Here is a 13954-nt window from a genome sequence, read left to right as displayed (position 1 = left end):
TCTCAAATCTTTAGTCCTACTTCTTTAATTAACCTCTCTAGACTGAAGCGTGCGTCCTGAAGTAACATTATATTAATTGATAATAATAGTGAGTGTATATAACATGTTTGTCAGCCTATGGATCCAAAAACGATATTTTTATTTGGGAGGATTCTTACCAAAGTGCAATCTTCAAACACACATCTTAGTATTGAATGTTTGTTGTACATATTTATAATGTAAGCACCATGTTTTTACCGAAGATATATATTTATACTACTATATCATAACTATAGAGGTCCCAAACACCTAACATGTCACATCTAAAAAAGTTAAACAGCTATATGTTCAATAAAAACAAGCACACAGTAACAGTTTAGCCAGTTTTAATAGTTTTAAAACACTTGGTTTGGAAAAAAGTACAAAAGTGATCCTGGACGCCACAGTATGAAACCAGCCCAATAATGCAAGGTGACAGGTGTGTTCCTTTAAAAAGCATCTTCTACAGACATGTTAATTTCAACTGGCCTTACCATACACATACTGTACTCACTAAAACACATACAAGCAATAGTTTAAATACAATGGCTGACCCCAGTAATACATTTACAAGTGATTCTTAAAAAACTAATTACAAGGAGGGGAAAAAAGAAGTCCGACCACAATGCCAACCGGTGTCTGGCAGTAAAATCATGCAGTATTACAATCGTTCCACTAAAGAGAAACAGCAAAAATCTGACAGCCTTTCAAAGTGTTCATTGGTTGTTTTATGAATTGTTACTGAGAGAGTACTCTACTGTTGAGCAGCAGCTCAGTGGTCACCCTTCCCACGTTTGCATACATTGTAAAGTTGCGCAGGGTCTCCGTTGAGGAGAACTTGTCATCCACAATCAATTTAGAAAAATATAACTAATCACTATTGAAGAAAACCCCAAAATGTGGGATATTCTCTTAGTATGTTGTGAGGAAATAAAAAAGCTAAGAAATACATTTGAATAAATAAAATTGCATGACATCCATAAAAATGAAGTGGATACACTGAGTCGACAGAATGCTATCCACATATGCACACCATGCTTTTAGTTTTGGCCCGGCAGTGTTAAAAACGAGGGCTCCATCCTCCACCTCCACCCAAAGTCACATCCTAGGATCCAGTGGAAAAGTCGCCATAAAATATCTAAAATATGTTGACATTTAGAGAAAGGTTTCTTTGATTCAACGATTGCCATGTACAACATGGTCTCTTGCTTTACCAATTAAGAAATAATCGATGTAGATGGCAATGAGGAAACACAGGAGGGAGACTTTCACAGTGTTACAACAATGAAGCCGTTCTGTGTTGTTACCCGCTGGCCGGCCTATTGTTAGGGCAGCAGCAGAGAGCTTCCTGTCCGGTCAAACTTTTTTCCTTTAGAGAGGGCAGCCACTTGTTTCATCAGCTCCCTGTTCTTGGACTGAGGAAACAAATGATAAACTGTGTTAGAAATGACATGCATCATCCTGAACTTATTCTTAACACCGTAGTGTGGTATCACAATTCATAGTTACATTGCAGTTTACTTGAATTGGCTGTGATTTTAATGGCAGTAAGCACATTAGCTGTCTTTAGGACATTACAGTTTGAAAGAAGTTATTACAAATCACTTATGGTAGCCATCATTCATCAAGTGCTACAAGCTACATGGGTTTCCTTAACTGCTGACTGTACTTATATAAACCCATCTGGTGCGTCAAAGACAGAGCGCACACAGACCACATCCACCACAGAGTCACACTTACAAAACAACCACAATGAAAATTTACCTCTACAGAGTTAGACAGGAAATGGCTCAAATGATGCACCCATTCGTGTCCATAACAACAGACTGAAAACTTACGCAACAAGTGATTCATCCGAGTTTCACACTAACACATACATGGCACACAAGTGTGATACAGGACCAGACACTGATGATATAACTAATAATAATACAATGTGTTTTTATATACAAATGAATGTTGTACTTGAAACAATAATCTCATGAAGGGAGATTTAGATGGGACTAGCTTTGCTTGAGGGTGTCTGTACTGGGCTTTTAAGAGCAGATAAAATAGGCTGGTATTAGTAAGCTGGTGTTAGTTAATGTGAGAAATCATTTGGATTCTAAACTTCTTCAAACCCATATGACCTATAACATTGTACCACGTATATATAAAAGTATTTATAAATATAGAAATGAGTAGTTTGTAAAAACTTGGGTAAGACAGCTGCTGATTGAAATTTGATGTGCGTCTATTTGTGCTTTTACAGTTCCAGTGCTTGGAGAGGCCGAAAGAGATGCAAGATACTATATTATATTGTTATACGACATTTGTTTTAATTAATAAAGTTTAATTATATTTAAGAATCCCACATGTGGGGTTTCCAAGGTTAGTGAATCTTGATTCAAATTGTGTCATAATGGTGCAGCCCTACAGTAAATACAGATTGCATGTTTTTGAGTGCAGACTGATCATTCATTTTTTTTCTTTTTACACCACCAGTCCTGCACTTAAATAACACAAGATCTTTCTCCCCAAATATTCTACAGGCACTTTGCGACATGTCACTTGTGCATATGTAGTTTCCTACCTGCTGTAGCTCCATAGCATCTTTGTGTGATTTCTCCATTTGGTTCATCTTCACTCTCATGTTGGACTCCTGGTACTGAAAGTCGGCTTTGATCTCTGTGAGCTGTAGAGGAATTTAATAATCAATACTTCAAAAAAACGTAAGAAAACCAACAGTGATGACTCATTATTGTCGAGGTGCTACCTTGCGGTCCTTCTCCAGAATGGTCTGATCCCTCTGCTGCAGAAGTCTCTTCAGTGACATCACTTCCTCTTTCAGCTGGCTGATGAGGATGAAGTTGTCTGTTCCTCCAGAATCCATCGACTGGGTGATGGAACTACTGTTGGGAGAGAGGAAAGAGCTTGAGGCCAGGAGAATAAATGTGACACTTCGTGCTTTCCCAAACAATTACAATACTTATTGTACCTGTCCCCGTTGGATGGCTTCATCTCCAGTTTTGGTTTCTTCTTTGGAGTCTCCTTCTGGATTGAAGACGATTTATGGCTGCAAAGAAAATCAAAACGTCAATGTACAATTTGTGCCTGACAAGTCAATTGATGCTTTGTTTTCTGATGTATATTAAGTGGTTCAAATGAAAAGGAAGAGTTTTACCTCTGCTTCCACAGTCCCTGCTCCTGCTCAGGACTCAAGCTCCCACTCAGCCTGCGAACGATAAGTTAGCTGTGAGTTGCCTGGATCCAATTATCTAAGTTCATTACCACATAATGGCACAAAACAGACACAAATCTCTCCATTATTCTAAAAATCAACAGTCTGGCTCGGCATCGCAGGCACTATGAGGGGGAGAAGTGACACAACAGATGACATACTTGTGATGAGAACTGCTGTGTCTGTGTTGGTGGTGGTGGTGATGGTGATGAGGTCTGGAGTGGTGGTCTTTCTCGTTCAGGGAGGAGGAGTTGGAGGAGCCGAAGCCCTTCCTCTGCTCCTTGGTCTTCTGCAGGACACGGCGATAGGACAGAGTGCAGAGCCAGCACAGCAGTTTCCCATCCACCTGTAAGACAGGTAGGAGACAGTGGTTCATGAGACTCGCTTTAACACATCTGCTGTCAAATTATGTGTGTACGGTTCATACCTTTCTCCTGCCCTCTTCCTTGCGGTCGAAGGCGCACTGCTGTTTGCACTGCTCACAGGTCTGTGGGGGTCCATATTTCTTCTCTGAGTTAGTACAACGCTGGCACTTTGTCCCAATAAAAGCCGCAATGATGTTACAGTACTGGCAGGGTTTGGGCTGTAAAGACAGACAGAAGATGTGATGTTAGAGAAATTTAGACTGACAGAAAAATAGCTGGAATTTTAGTTGAAACCATTAAAGAAAAAAATCCAACGAAAGTCATAAACAGATTGTATAGAAATAACAGTTTTGACATTATGACATTCATGTTTTGTGTTGCAGATATCAACAGAAGTTAGCATGCTATCAAGCTAGCCCTAGCCCATCCTGTAAACAACAACAGTCCCTGGGGATCCGTACTCCTATCCTGGACTGCTAAATGCATGGCTAACTGTGCTAACTAACTAGCTTCAGTTAGTAGCAGTTAGATATTCTGCTGATTTGCAGCCCCCTATTTGTTTTCAATATGAATCAAGAGGAAGCCAATTCTTACATATACATATACATATACATATACACCTCTAAGTAGGCATTTTCATGCGAGAAGGCAGAAACACACTAACATGTTATATGTGCGACTTCTATCAGTGGATGAAAATCAGAGTAAAAGGTTTATCAGGGAATAAACTTGGTACTCACGGTTCCAAACTGTTTGACATTCTGGGCACATTTCTTGCAGATTGTATTGGTTTTGCTGTAAACAATAAACAGGGGTTAACATCCAAAGAAGTTCACTTTATTAGCATAAATAAACACTGAAATTCATCAGTGGGGCTGAATATATCTCACCTCTCCTGCTGGAACTCAGATCTGCAGTATGTGCACTTCACTATTGGATGTGCGATGCGACACTCCTGTGGTGACAAAGCAAAGGAATGTCAGTGTTCTCGTGAGCGTCTGTTGGCAAAGGCTGCTGAATAAATTCCAAAATGGACACATCGGAAAACCACAAGCTGTGAAATATAACCACAATCTGGACGTTTGTTGTAAAAACACCTCGTGGCTACAACATCTGTGGAAATACCAACACCTGATTATTTGGGTGAATGCAGAAAATAAAGACTACCATGTGACTTTAACTGCCATTCTCTAATATTTGAAAAACCTTGATAGAGAAACCGCACTATAGTGACTGTTCATCAGTTGACCTTGTGCTTTAACTATCCTGTGCAAAAATATTATGAGTATTCAAAGGGACAACTCTTTCCACTTTGTATATATAAAAAGAAAAATCAGTGCACACTTACAGTGAGGCAAAAAAAAATGTGGGAACAGAGGGCTTGTTATTGCATCAAGGCTCTGAGACTGCCCCCTCTATTAAAAATGTCTGTTCCTCAGCTGCAGCTCTTCATCTGAAGCTCCACAAGAGCAACAAGTTGGCAAGTATGTGCACTGACGGCAGTGATTTTAGTGCTTGGTGAATCCACATTTAGCAGGTGGTATTATTGTGTTATTAACGTTACTCTTGAATAAACAACATGGTCGGGAGGAATGATCTAAACAAGGTTGGTTACTGTACCAGCGCTTCCAGGTTGGAAAGATAAAACCCTGTTACATAACCTGAGCCTGCCTAACTTGCCGCCCGTCGTTACACCATCACATCCAGTCGAAAATAACACTCGGACACTTTCACTCTCTGGATTGTTTGTGGTCACACACAGACACAAATAACGTTACCTTGCACAGCTGCTGGCCCTGCGACAGCTCCTCGAAGGGGTACCGCTGGTTACACTTCGTACAGGCGTACAGAGCCGACGTTGCCATTCTCGCCCAACTAATGTCACCGAGCTAGAAGAGGTTAGCGGAGTCCGGCTGCAAACTGAACGGATTAACGGTGCCGTTTCCTTTCTAGCCGCTTGCTAATTGAGAGCTAAGAACACACACACACACACACACACACTATGTTGGCATCCAGCGTTAGCTAACGTTAGCTAGCTCGGCTAGGTAGGGCAACACAGAAATAGCTTAGCTGGAGGGAGAAGGCGAAGAACAATAAACTCAAAATATCTGGTAGCTCTCACTGCTCGGACGTTAGCCGCTCAGACTAACTTAATGTCGATCGTTGGTGACGCGGTCACATGGGCAATCCGTTCATATAGATCTGGCTATTTCTATTAAGTTTCCACTGTTCTCGCCAAGAAATGTATTTTCCTGTTTTCCTTCTCTCTTTTTTGTATCGACGCCGTCGCGTCGTCGTCATGTAACCGGAAGTGGCTGAGGGCTCCCAGAAGAAGAAAGGAAACCTATCGCGACAAAACATCCGTCCGCGGGATTCACATTTTGAAATGCGCAGAGCCAATCACATGTCCGGATTCATTCAACACAGCTCCTCATTCTGAATAAACATGTCATTAATTCATGCAGTTTTTAACTAATTTGCTCTCTAAACTGACGAATACACCAACTGAAAGTTCAGCCATACAAACACTGGACACGTATGTTATTATTCCACCAGGTTTGAGTCTTTTAATGTGTAATTATTGAGTCATTAATGTCACATTTTTTCATATTCTTATGAAGTCTGCTAATTCTCAAGTTTCTACAATATTTATACATTGCTGTGATGAATGATGACCAACCATGCTTCAGTTCAATTAAGGTCCCAGGGCCTTACACTGTCAGAGGATAATCACAAGTCGGAAAATACATTTGCAACATCTTTTAAATCCTACAGTACGTGGCCATGTAGATAAATTACCATTATTTTTCATTTTTTGATTCATTAAGGAAACAAACCATTAGTGCCACTCTGTTTTTACAGAACACATACCCGTTTATTCCATACATGCAGGGTACTTACAGGCCTATTGTTGATTCGTTTGTAGTTTTTAATTTATAATTTTGTCTGTGTATGGCAGAGCTTTTGTACACATCAGCCTGGCCTTTCCAGACAAGATATGTTAAATAATTTAGCTACTACTGGGTCAACAACCTTAATGTTTAATGTCTTGGTTAGCACATCATGCTTTTTTCAGCTTCCCCTCTCCCATCCGTGTGTGACTTCTTGGAATCAGTTGCTTGTTAATTAAAGTTGCATTACGTAAGAATTTGAGTTAAAGTCATTCAAAAGTTAACGCAAGTTATCAAGAAATAACGGTTTTGACATTATGACATCTTTGTATTGTGTTGCAGAGATATCTACTTAAGTTAGCATGCTAACCAGCTAGCTCCGACCCATCCTGGTCCAAAGCTCCTGTGCTAGCAGTGCAAACACCAACATCCCCCTGGTACCCGAGCCACAAGCCTGGGCTGCTAGCTGCACGGCTAACAAAGCTAACTAGCTAACGGCAGCTACAGTTAGTTATTCTACTGATATGCTGCCCCCTCTATTTTTAGTTTTAGATACGATTTCAACAGGATGCCAATTCTTACATATTGCACTTTTAACAAAACACACCCAAGGTATGAATGTGGGTTTTCATTCAAACACTTTTTTTGATAACACAATACAAACAGAAAAAGTTGACTACTTAATATCAGCACTTTTATTAATTAAACATTTTGACGTTTGACAGGACAGTTTGACATTGCTGTTGCCTGCAGTTGATCAATTTCCAAAATCAAGTTTTGAAGCAATGACATGCATACAGCATTGCAGTGTCATCTGAACCGTTTGGAAAAACAGTCATACTTTAAGAACTGTACATATTGAAAGGGCAAGAAATAAAAACCAAAATAAAAAGCGGCAGTACAACTTAATTTTAAACAGGCAAAAACTAAGAAGTCAAGGGAAGTATCTTAGTGTGTAAAGGATGCCTTACAGGCAATTTAAGGCTATAAGTCTAGTATTTATGAATGAGAGTTAAACAGCTTGAATATGACTATGCTAATGTTAAAGCCATTGCGGTCTAATATTACACTCCAGCACAGTCACACTGTAAATTTCAGACTTCTAAATCACTTTCATATTTCTTCAAGGCACTCTTTTTCTTATATTATGGCAAGACCATATTCATAATTAAATATAATTAATGCTAATGTAACTGGGATTCTGCTACCATTTGACAGATACTGAAACCAGGGTGTAGTGTTCACACCAGACTAATGTGACAAACCGTTCTGACTCCTTGAATTTGAGTCCTGTGTTATTGCAGAGGAAAGGATAACTAACACTGTATTAACTGTTTGACCTTGGCGTTTAAGGCGTACACATACATGCGCACGTTTCGCTAGTGTTTCTCCCAATCAGCTTTTCACAGCAAGTCACAGATTAGTTCCATTATTAGTTGCTGCCTATAAATTAATATTGGCTGACACTAATCTGTGAGAAATATCCACACACAAACATTTTGAGTACATGAATACCAACTGGAAATGAACTATTGCATATTCGGCTGGGTTATTAATATTGCATGGCGACATCTCTGATCAATGACATGAGTGTGACACGAGTGTGTTGGTGATCCATAAATATAAGTCTGGACTAAAAGCATAATAAATAATGTTAACTAGTTAGAAAAATGAAACTTACAAAACTTGTAACTCACTCAATGAGCAAAATGCCATACATGACACATATGCACTCGTAAACGAAAAAAAGATATTTGGTCACAACAATCTAAAACTTGTGGAGACAACGCACCAACATTTTTTAATGCACTCTATGACTATTTCTTAATATTAGAAGAAGCTAACATTACAGCCCTTTAGCTACATTTCTGATTATTTAACAACTCCCAAGCCATTTAGTTTTGTTTTCGTACTATATGTTTGAGCTCAACAGAATCTTTGCAGCAATGTAGATCTTCACAATTGGTTCAACGGTATTGCTTCAAATCAAGATCCAACAAACATTTGCAGTGTAGAGGAATGAAGTGAGTGTTCCTATAAAGTGTATAAGGCGTATATAATTTACCCGCGTAATATTTTAGTGTACTTACAAAAACGATCAACACTGATTGTAGGTAGTTTGATATGCTAAACAGTACTCACTATTCTGCATACATGTCCTCTTAACCGTGGAGTACAATATGGCTGTGGTAAAGCAGTCTGAGACAGACACTCTTCTTTTGCAAGCAGACTCTACATGACCTGTGAGAGATGCAAATACAGTGATCTGCTCAATTTATGTGGTAGTGTATGAACGCGGTGTGTCAACCAAAGAGGCAGTTTGGCGCGCAGGTCCGGCCTACTGATTACTACTGTATGGCACTTTCTCACAGGTGAGATTCAGCTTCTGCGACCGCCATGAGGGTCGACCTGTGTCAAACGAAGGTCTGCACCGGAGTGATGGAGCGCGTGGGGGAGCCCGCCCTTTCAGAGGAAGAGGAGGCCGAGCGATTAGTCACCTCTCGCTGTAACTCGTCCACTCTCTTCTGCAGCTCGGCACGCTTCGCCAATAGCTCTTTGTACCGCTGATGAACAGGTTCCTGGCCAAGATAAAAACATGTTTAAGGCTCAAGATTACCGACTTAACTGTAGCACGTATGGAGTGCAGAAAATTATCTTTGAAAACAGGTCTTCAGACACTTTAACATACCTGAGGTCTCATTCGAGGGTTCCAGCGAATGTAGTAGCCAACCCAGAGTTCAAGGTGACGTAAGCTGACTGCAGGGAACAGCACATGGTTGGAATAGTTCACATACAAAGGGTTGGTAAATTCCTCCAGCTGGCTGTTTATGTACGACCACAGCGACACTGTCCTCTTGGGAATCTCCTGTCAAACAAAACGTGTAGTTTTCATGATAAGATACATTTTATTGATACCACATCAGGGAAATTCATCTGTAACAGCACCTAAAGTGCCAAAAGCGGAAGGAAAAAGTGATGAATGAAAGTGAAGCAAGATAAAGACATGACAAAAATAAATCTTTTTTCAACAGAAACCGCAATCATGACTCACTTCCTTCAACCTCTGCTGTTCGCTGTTGCACAAGAATGTCCCAAACAGGCAGCTGTACAGGTGGTCCAGGATGGTTACCAAGAAGTATTCGTTGAACTCAAACGCTGCAGGAAACTTCAAGAAAAACAACTTCAGTAGTGTCCTTGTTGTTATACTGGAGAATTTTTTCACACGTCAGCAACACTTATTTCTTACCTGCCGAGTCAACTGCCACACACAGTCAATGAACTGAATGAAAACAGGTGAGCGGTCTGCGTCTGTGTGGTTCTTATCCCCATGACCGATACGCTTAGAGACAAGACAGAAGAAGAGAGGGAATCAGTGATGCAACTGGACAGGTACCTTGGGTGATTTCTGACAAAGTGCATTAAAGTTTGTTTACCAGCTGGAAGCGGTGACCGAAGCTCAGCCACTCCTTCTCGAGCAGCACCTCAAAACCGCGGATGGTGCGGTAGTAACCGTCCAGCATGAGCATGGCCAAGGACGTGAGCTGGCCTGTGCGGTCCCAGCCGTCACTACAGTGCACCACCACCGAGGTTTTCCCGGACTCCACCTTGTCTGCGACCCGCAGTGCTCCTGCCATGATCAGCTACAAACACACACACACCTTTTAATATCATTATGTTACTTTTACTTTATATTTTTTGGCACTAGTGTTAGCATTTACTCCTTCTTCACTCTACATTTTCTACTCTTTTGTTTCTTATTCTTTTGTTATTGTAATTTCTGGTAAAATAATTTCTTTCAGGATTAATACATTTCTATCTAATCTTATCTTACATACAACAATTTGGTCAACAGGCTGAGAATCCTCATTCATCTCCTAGTCCACAGTCGCAGTAATGCATTGTTAAGCTCACCTTGATGTGCTCAAGCCAGTGCGTGGACTCCAGATTGGAGAGCCAGCGGGAGTCCTCGATGTTGGGGTAGACCACATCCTTCAGCTTGCGGAGTGACTCTCTCATCACATGGATGTTGTGAATATCCAAGAACACCAGCTCAGCATTTTGATATGCATCCTCACTTTCATATCCACCACCTTTCATCTGAAGAAGAAAAAAACAAAATAAGTGAGATCAGGGTAGGAAAGATGGTTTTCCTTTTTTAAATATTCCTGTTGTTAATTAAGATCTGGAAACCTTGTTGGCAGCAGCGTTGACACTGGGCCTGGCATCAAAAATGAAGAGTTTATGAGACTGAGCATTAGCGTCCATGATCGCCTGGAGGTATTTCTCATCCTCTTTGCTGCGCTTCCCATTCACCCCAACCATGGGCTGACTGCAGCGTGTCACCGTCGCCTGGCTCTCTGGATGGATCCATGACAACACCTGAGAGAGCATCACATCATATTACCACAGGTAGTCAAACACACCAGCTGCACAGAAGAGAATAATGGGATTCATGTTAAAGACTCACAGGTATCCGTCCCTTTGCTCTGAAGGCAGCCACTCTCTTCAGCTCTTCGTCCGGTATGTTGACAGGCACCGCCAGAGTCGAAGGGTAGGTGTCACAAACCTCGTAGTGATCGTTTACTTTTGTTATCCTCCAGCTTTCATTGGGTATACCCTTTAAAAACATGCAAGCCACCCATGTAACAGGCTTTCACTACCATTGAGCAAAGCAGTTTGATCGTGTGATTTCAAATACCTGTCTTTTGTATTCTGAAACAGGGTCGTACACCTTCCATCCATTTTCAGGAAAGACTTGCCCGTATTCAAAGGCAAAGATTGGCTGTGGAGAGTGGGAGAGAAACTTATCAGTCAGCGCAGACAGTGCAGAGCTTTAGTGTAAGGGACAGTGTGGCTGAGTATCACTCACCAGCCCGTTGGAAACAGGAAACGCAAATTTCATCAGCACTTCGAAAATGGACTTCCTGAGTGTGTCCTCCATTTGCTTGTGTGCAAATCGTAGATTACGCATATCCTGTACAGAGCAGCAGGTCATGGTCAACTCAGTGATCACCAGCAGTATATGAATATGATAGTAAAGACACAACATGCAGGAAGTGGAGGTTCTTGTGATTGTAAACTTCTGATTTGCCATATAAAACAAGTGTAACTGTACTAGACCATTACCAAACATAACTCACCTTGCAAACCAGCCCATAGGACACATCACGGCTTGCATTTCCAATCTTTTCCACACGACTCACCACCCCGAGTGGCAGGTCCAGCACAAACGCTGGCTCCTAGAAACCAAACGATATCCGGTATTAACAAAAGAAATGATTCCTTCAAAATATTTGCAGTGCTTCATTAAAAAAAAAGTCCACTAAGCATACTCTGTCGATGCATTTGAAGAAAAGTCTGTAGTTGGTAACCGTCACTGTTCCCCTCATTGCTCCAATGAAAGGACAGAAGTAGGTAATATCTTGTGCTGAAGATTAAAAAAGAATATTGATTTAGCATAATATGGAAAATGTATTGTTTTAGTGTAGAAAAAAATGCCGTGCCTGCATACTGATGTAAGCAAGCTGTTTTTATTTGAGCTGTGATTGCAGCAAAGAGAGAACCTACCCATGTCTTGCACCATTTCATTTGGAAGTAACTGTGGTTCCTCTTTGTCTGAATCTCTGAGCACCTTCTGGAAACATTACACAAAAATAAGAGCTGAACATTGAGCAGTCTCTTGACCTGACCCATCATAAAACATTATTCACAGACACGTGTTGGTGTAGTATGTAATTCAAAAGATGGCATACCTTGGCAGTAGCTTTGGGCTTAACCTGAAGGGTGCAGAAAAGAGGAGAGTCATGTTTCGGTCATTATCATTAACAATTAATAAAGCAGCAGGATCTTAATGAAGTACTTGCAGGATACTTACCCTGAGCTCTGGAGAGAGCTCTGCAGAGGTGGACACAGAGTCAGAGGACATGGCTGAGGGTGGCTTGGCCTGGGCGGACCGGTCGGAGCGAGAGGTGGAAGTACTGGTGAGAGATAAGGTGACAAATGATCAGAGGAAATACTTTGTCTGAGCAGGGTGTAACTGCAGCTATTCCTCATTTCAACATTTTATGAGCGGAGTAGAAGCTTTTTTTTTTATTAATGTTATTCAGACTAAGTATGCAGACTAGTGCTTAGTTCTTTATTTATTTGTCACTTGAAAATTAATAATCAACAGTCCTGATAATCAATTTTTGTGAGCAATATATACCGTGGTTCCAGTATAGGGCTGCAACTAATGATTATTTTCATTGTCATCTAATCTGTCAGTTATATTCTTGATTAACTGATTAGTTGTTTAGTCTATAAGATGTCATAAGATTGTGAAAAATGACAATTAGTGTTTCTCAAAGTCCAAGATGACATCCCCAATTGTCTTATTTTGTCCACAACCCAAATACATTCAGTCTACTGTCACAGAGGAGGAAAGAAAACAGAAAATGTTCACATTTAGGAAGTTGAAATCAGAAAAATGTTACTTTTGTGTCTTGAAAAATGACTGAAACCACTTTTTCTAGATGATAAAAATAATGTATTTAGTGGTCGACACAAATCGATTAATCTTTGCAGCTCCAGCTTCTCAAACATGAGCACCTGCAGCTTTTCTCTGTTTGATAAACTTGTCAGTTGGGTATTTGAGTTTTCTTGACAGCTCCTCGGGCAAAACAAGCCATTTGAGGGCGTCACCATGAACCATAAGAAATTCTGATGAGCATTTTTTTTCATAATTTTGTGGTGCTTTGTAGTCCAATCGATTAACTGACTGGTTGAAAACATAATCAAAAGCTCAGTCGATAATGTAGCTACTAAGGCTTTAGCTGTTTTGGTCAGACTGAGTAAGCAAATGCACGACATTACCTTGGACTCTGATACATTCCCAAAGGACATTTGTTGTATTTTTCACCATCTCACAGTGTAAATTATTCTTCAAGGCTTCCTGGGACGACAGCCGTTAATGACAGCAGCCATTATATGGTGCCCTAATTTACTGTCAACATCAGTGGTCGTCTCATGACAGTTTGTTCACCAGCTCACGTTATTAGTGGTTTAACAGTCACTTCTGAAAAGCGTTTTAGGATTAGACATGGTCACGAAAAAAATAAAACACAAATAGATATCCTTGTGTTACTTTGAAAACTTTTATCTCGCTCTAAAAGCCGTGTGTTGTGGTGGGTTTAGCTACCTGGACAATGAATCAACACTCGGCTGTCGGGAAGAGGAGCGCTTCGAGCCCAAACTGTCGACGCTCCCGCTCTTCTCCATGTTCTCCTGCCTCAAAGTATCGGGATAAACCGCAGTAAGCGCTGGAGGACAGTGTATCCTGTGAAGAATGTCTTTAAATCCCCCCTCGGAGTACTGTAAATCCCCACACACAAAAGGAAGCTGCCATCTTTTCCCAGCAGTCTCCCAATCCCTGTCACAAGGAAGCGAGTGTCCGACATGGCGCCCCCTGCCGGCTGCCTCGG

General features: G+C 40.9%; 2 protein-coding genes across 2 annotated transcripts; both read right to left on the bottom strand.

The window, feature by feature from the left end:
* Positions 1 to 348: 348 nt before the first annotated feature.
* Positions 349 to 5930, bottom strand: fam76b (family with sequence similarity 76 member B). The gene is made up of 10 exons (XM_084374571.1): positions 5382 to 5930; positions 4494 to 4558; positions 4344 to 4398; positions 3666 to 3821; positions 3400 to 3584; positions 3182 to 3232; positions 2996 to 3073; positions 2774 to 2909; positions 2591 to 2692; positions 349 to 1433 (listed from the first exon to the last, which is right to left on the bottom strand). The coding sequence occupies exons 1-10, from the start codon at positions 5466 to 5468 to the stop codon at positions 1344 to 1346; spliced, it is 1005 nt and encodes a 334-aa protein (XP_084230697.1). The 5' UTR covers positions 5469 to 5930; the 3' UTR covers positions 349 to 1343.
* A 214-nt stretch (positions 5931 to 6144) lies between these two features.
* Positions 6145 to 13953, bottom strand: mtmr2 (myotubularin related protein 2). The gene is made up of 16 exons (XM_084374346.1): positions 13672 to 13953; positions 12370 to 12472; positions 12248 to 12271; positions 12063 to 12129; positions 11828 to 11922; positions 11636 to 11734; positions 11365 to 11469; positions 11194 to 11277; positions 10963 to 11112; positions 10686 to 10874; positions 10407 to 10592; positions 9929 to 10135; positions 9742 to 9834; positions 9547 to 9660; positions 9184 to 9360; positions 6145 to 9073 (listed from the first exon to the last, which is right to left on the bottom strand). The coding sequence occupies exons 1-16, from the start codon at positions 13749 to 13751 to the stop codon at positions 8909 to 8911; spliced, it is 1938 nt and encodes a 645-aa protein (XP_084230472.1). The 5' UTR covers positions 13752 to 13953; the 3' UTR covers positions 6145 to 8908.
* Position 13954: the final 1 nt, after the last annotated feature.

The sequence above is a fragment of the Pagrus pagrus genome (genome assembly GCF_965226575.1).
Source record: "Pagrus pagrus genome assembly, chromosome: 14".
Lineage (NCBI taxonomy): Eukaryota > Metazoa > Chordata > Actinopteri > Spariformes > Sparidae > Pagrus > Pagrus pagrus.
This window is presented reverse-complemented; position numbering and strand designations above follow the sequence as displayed.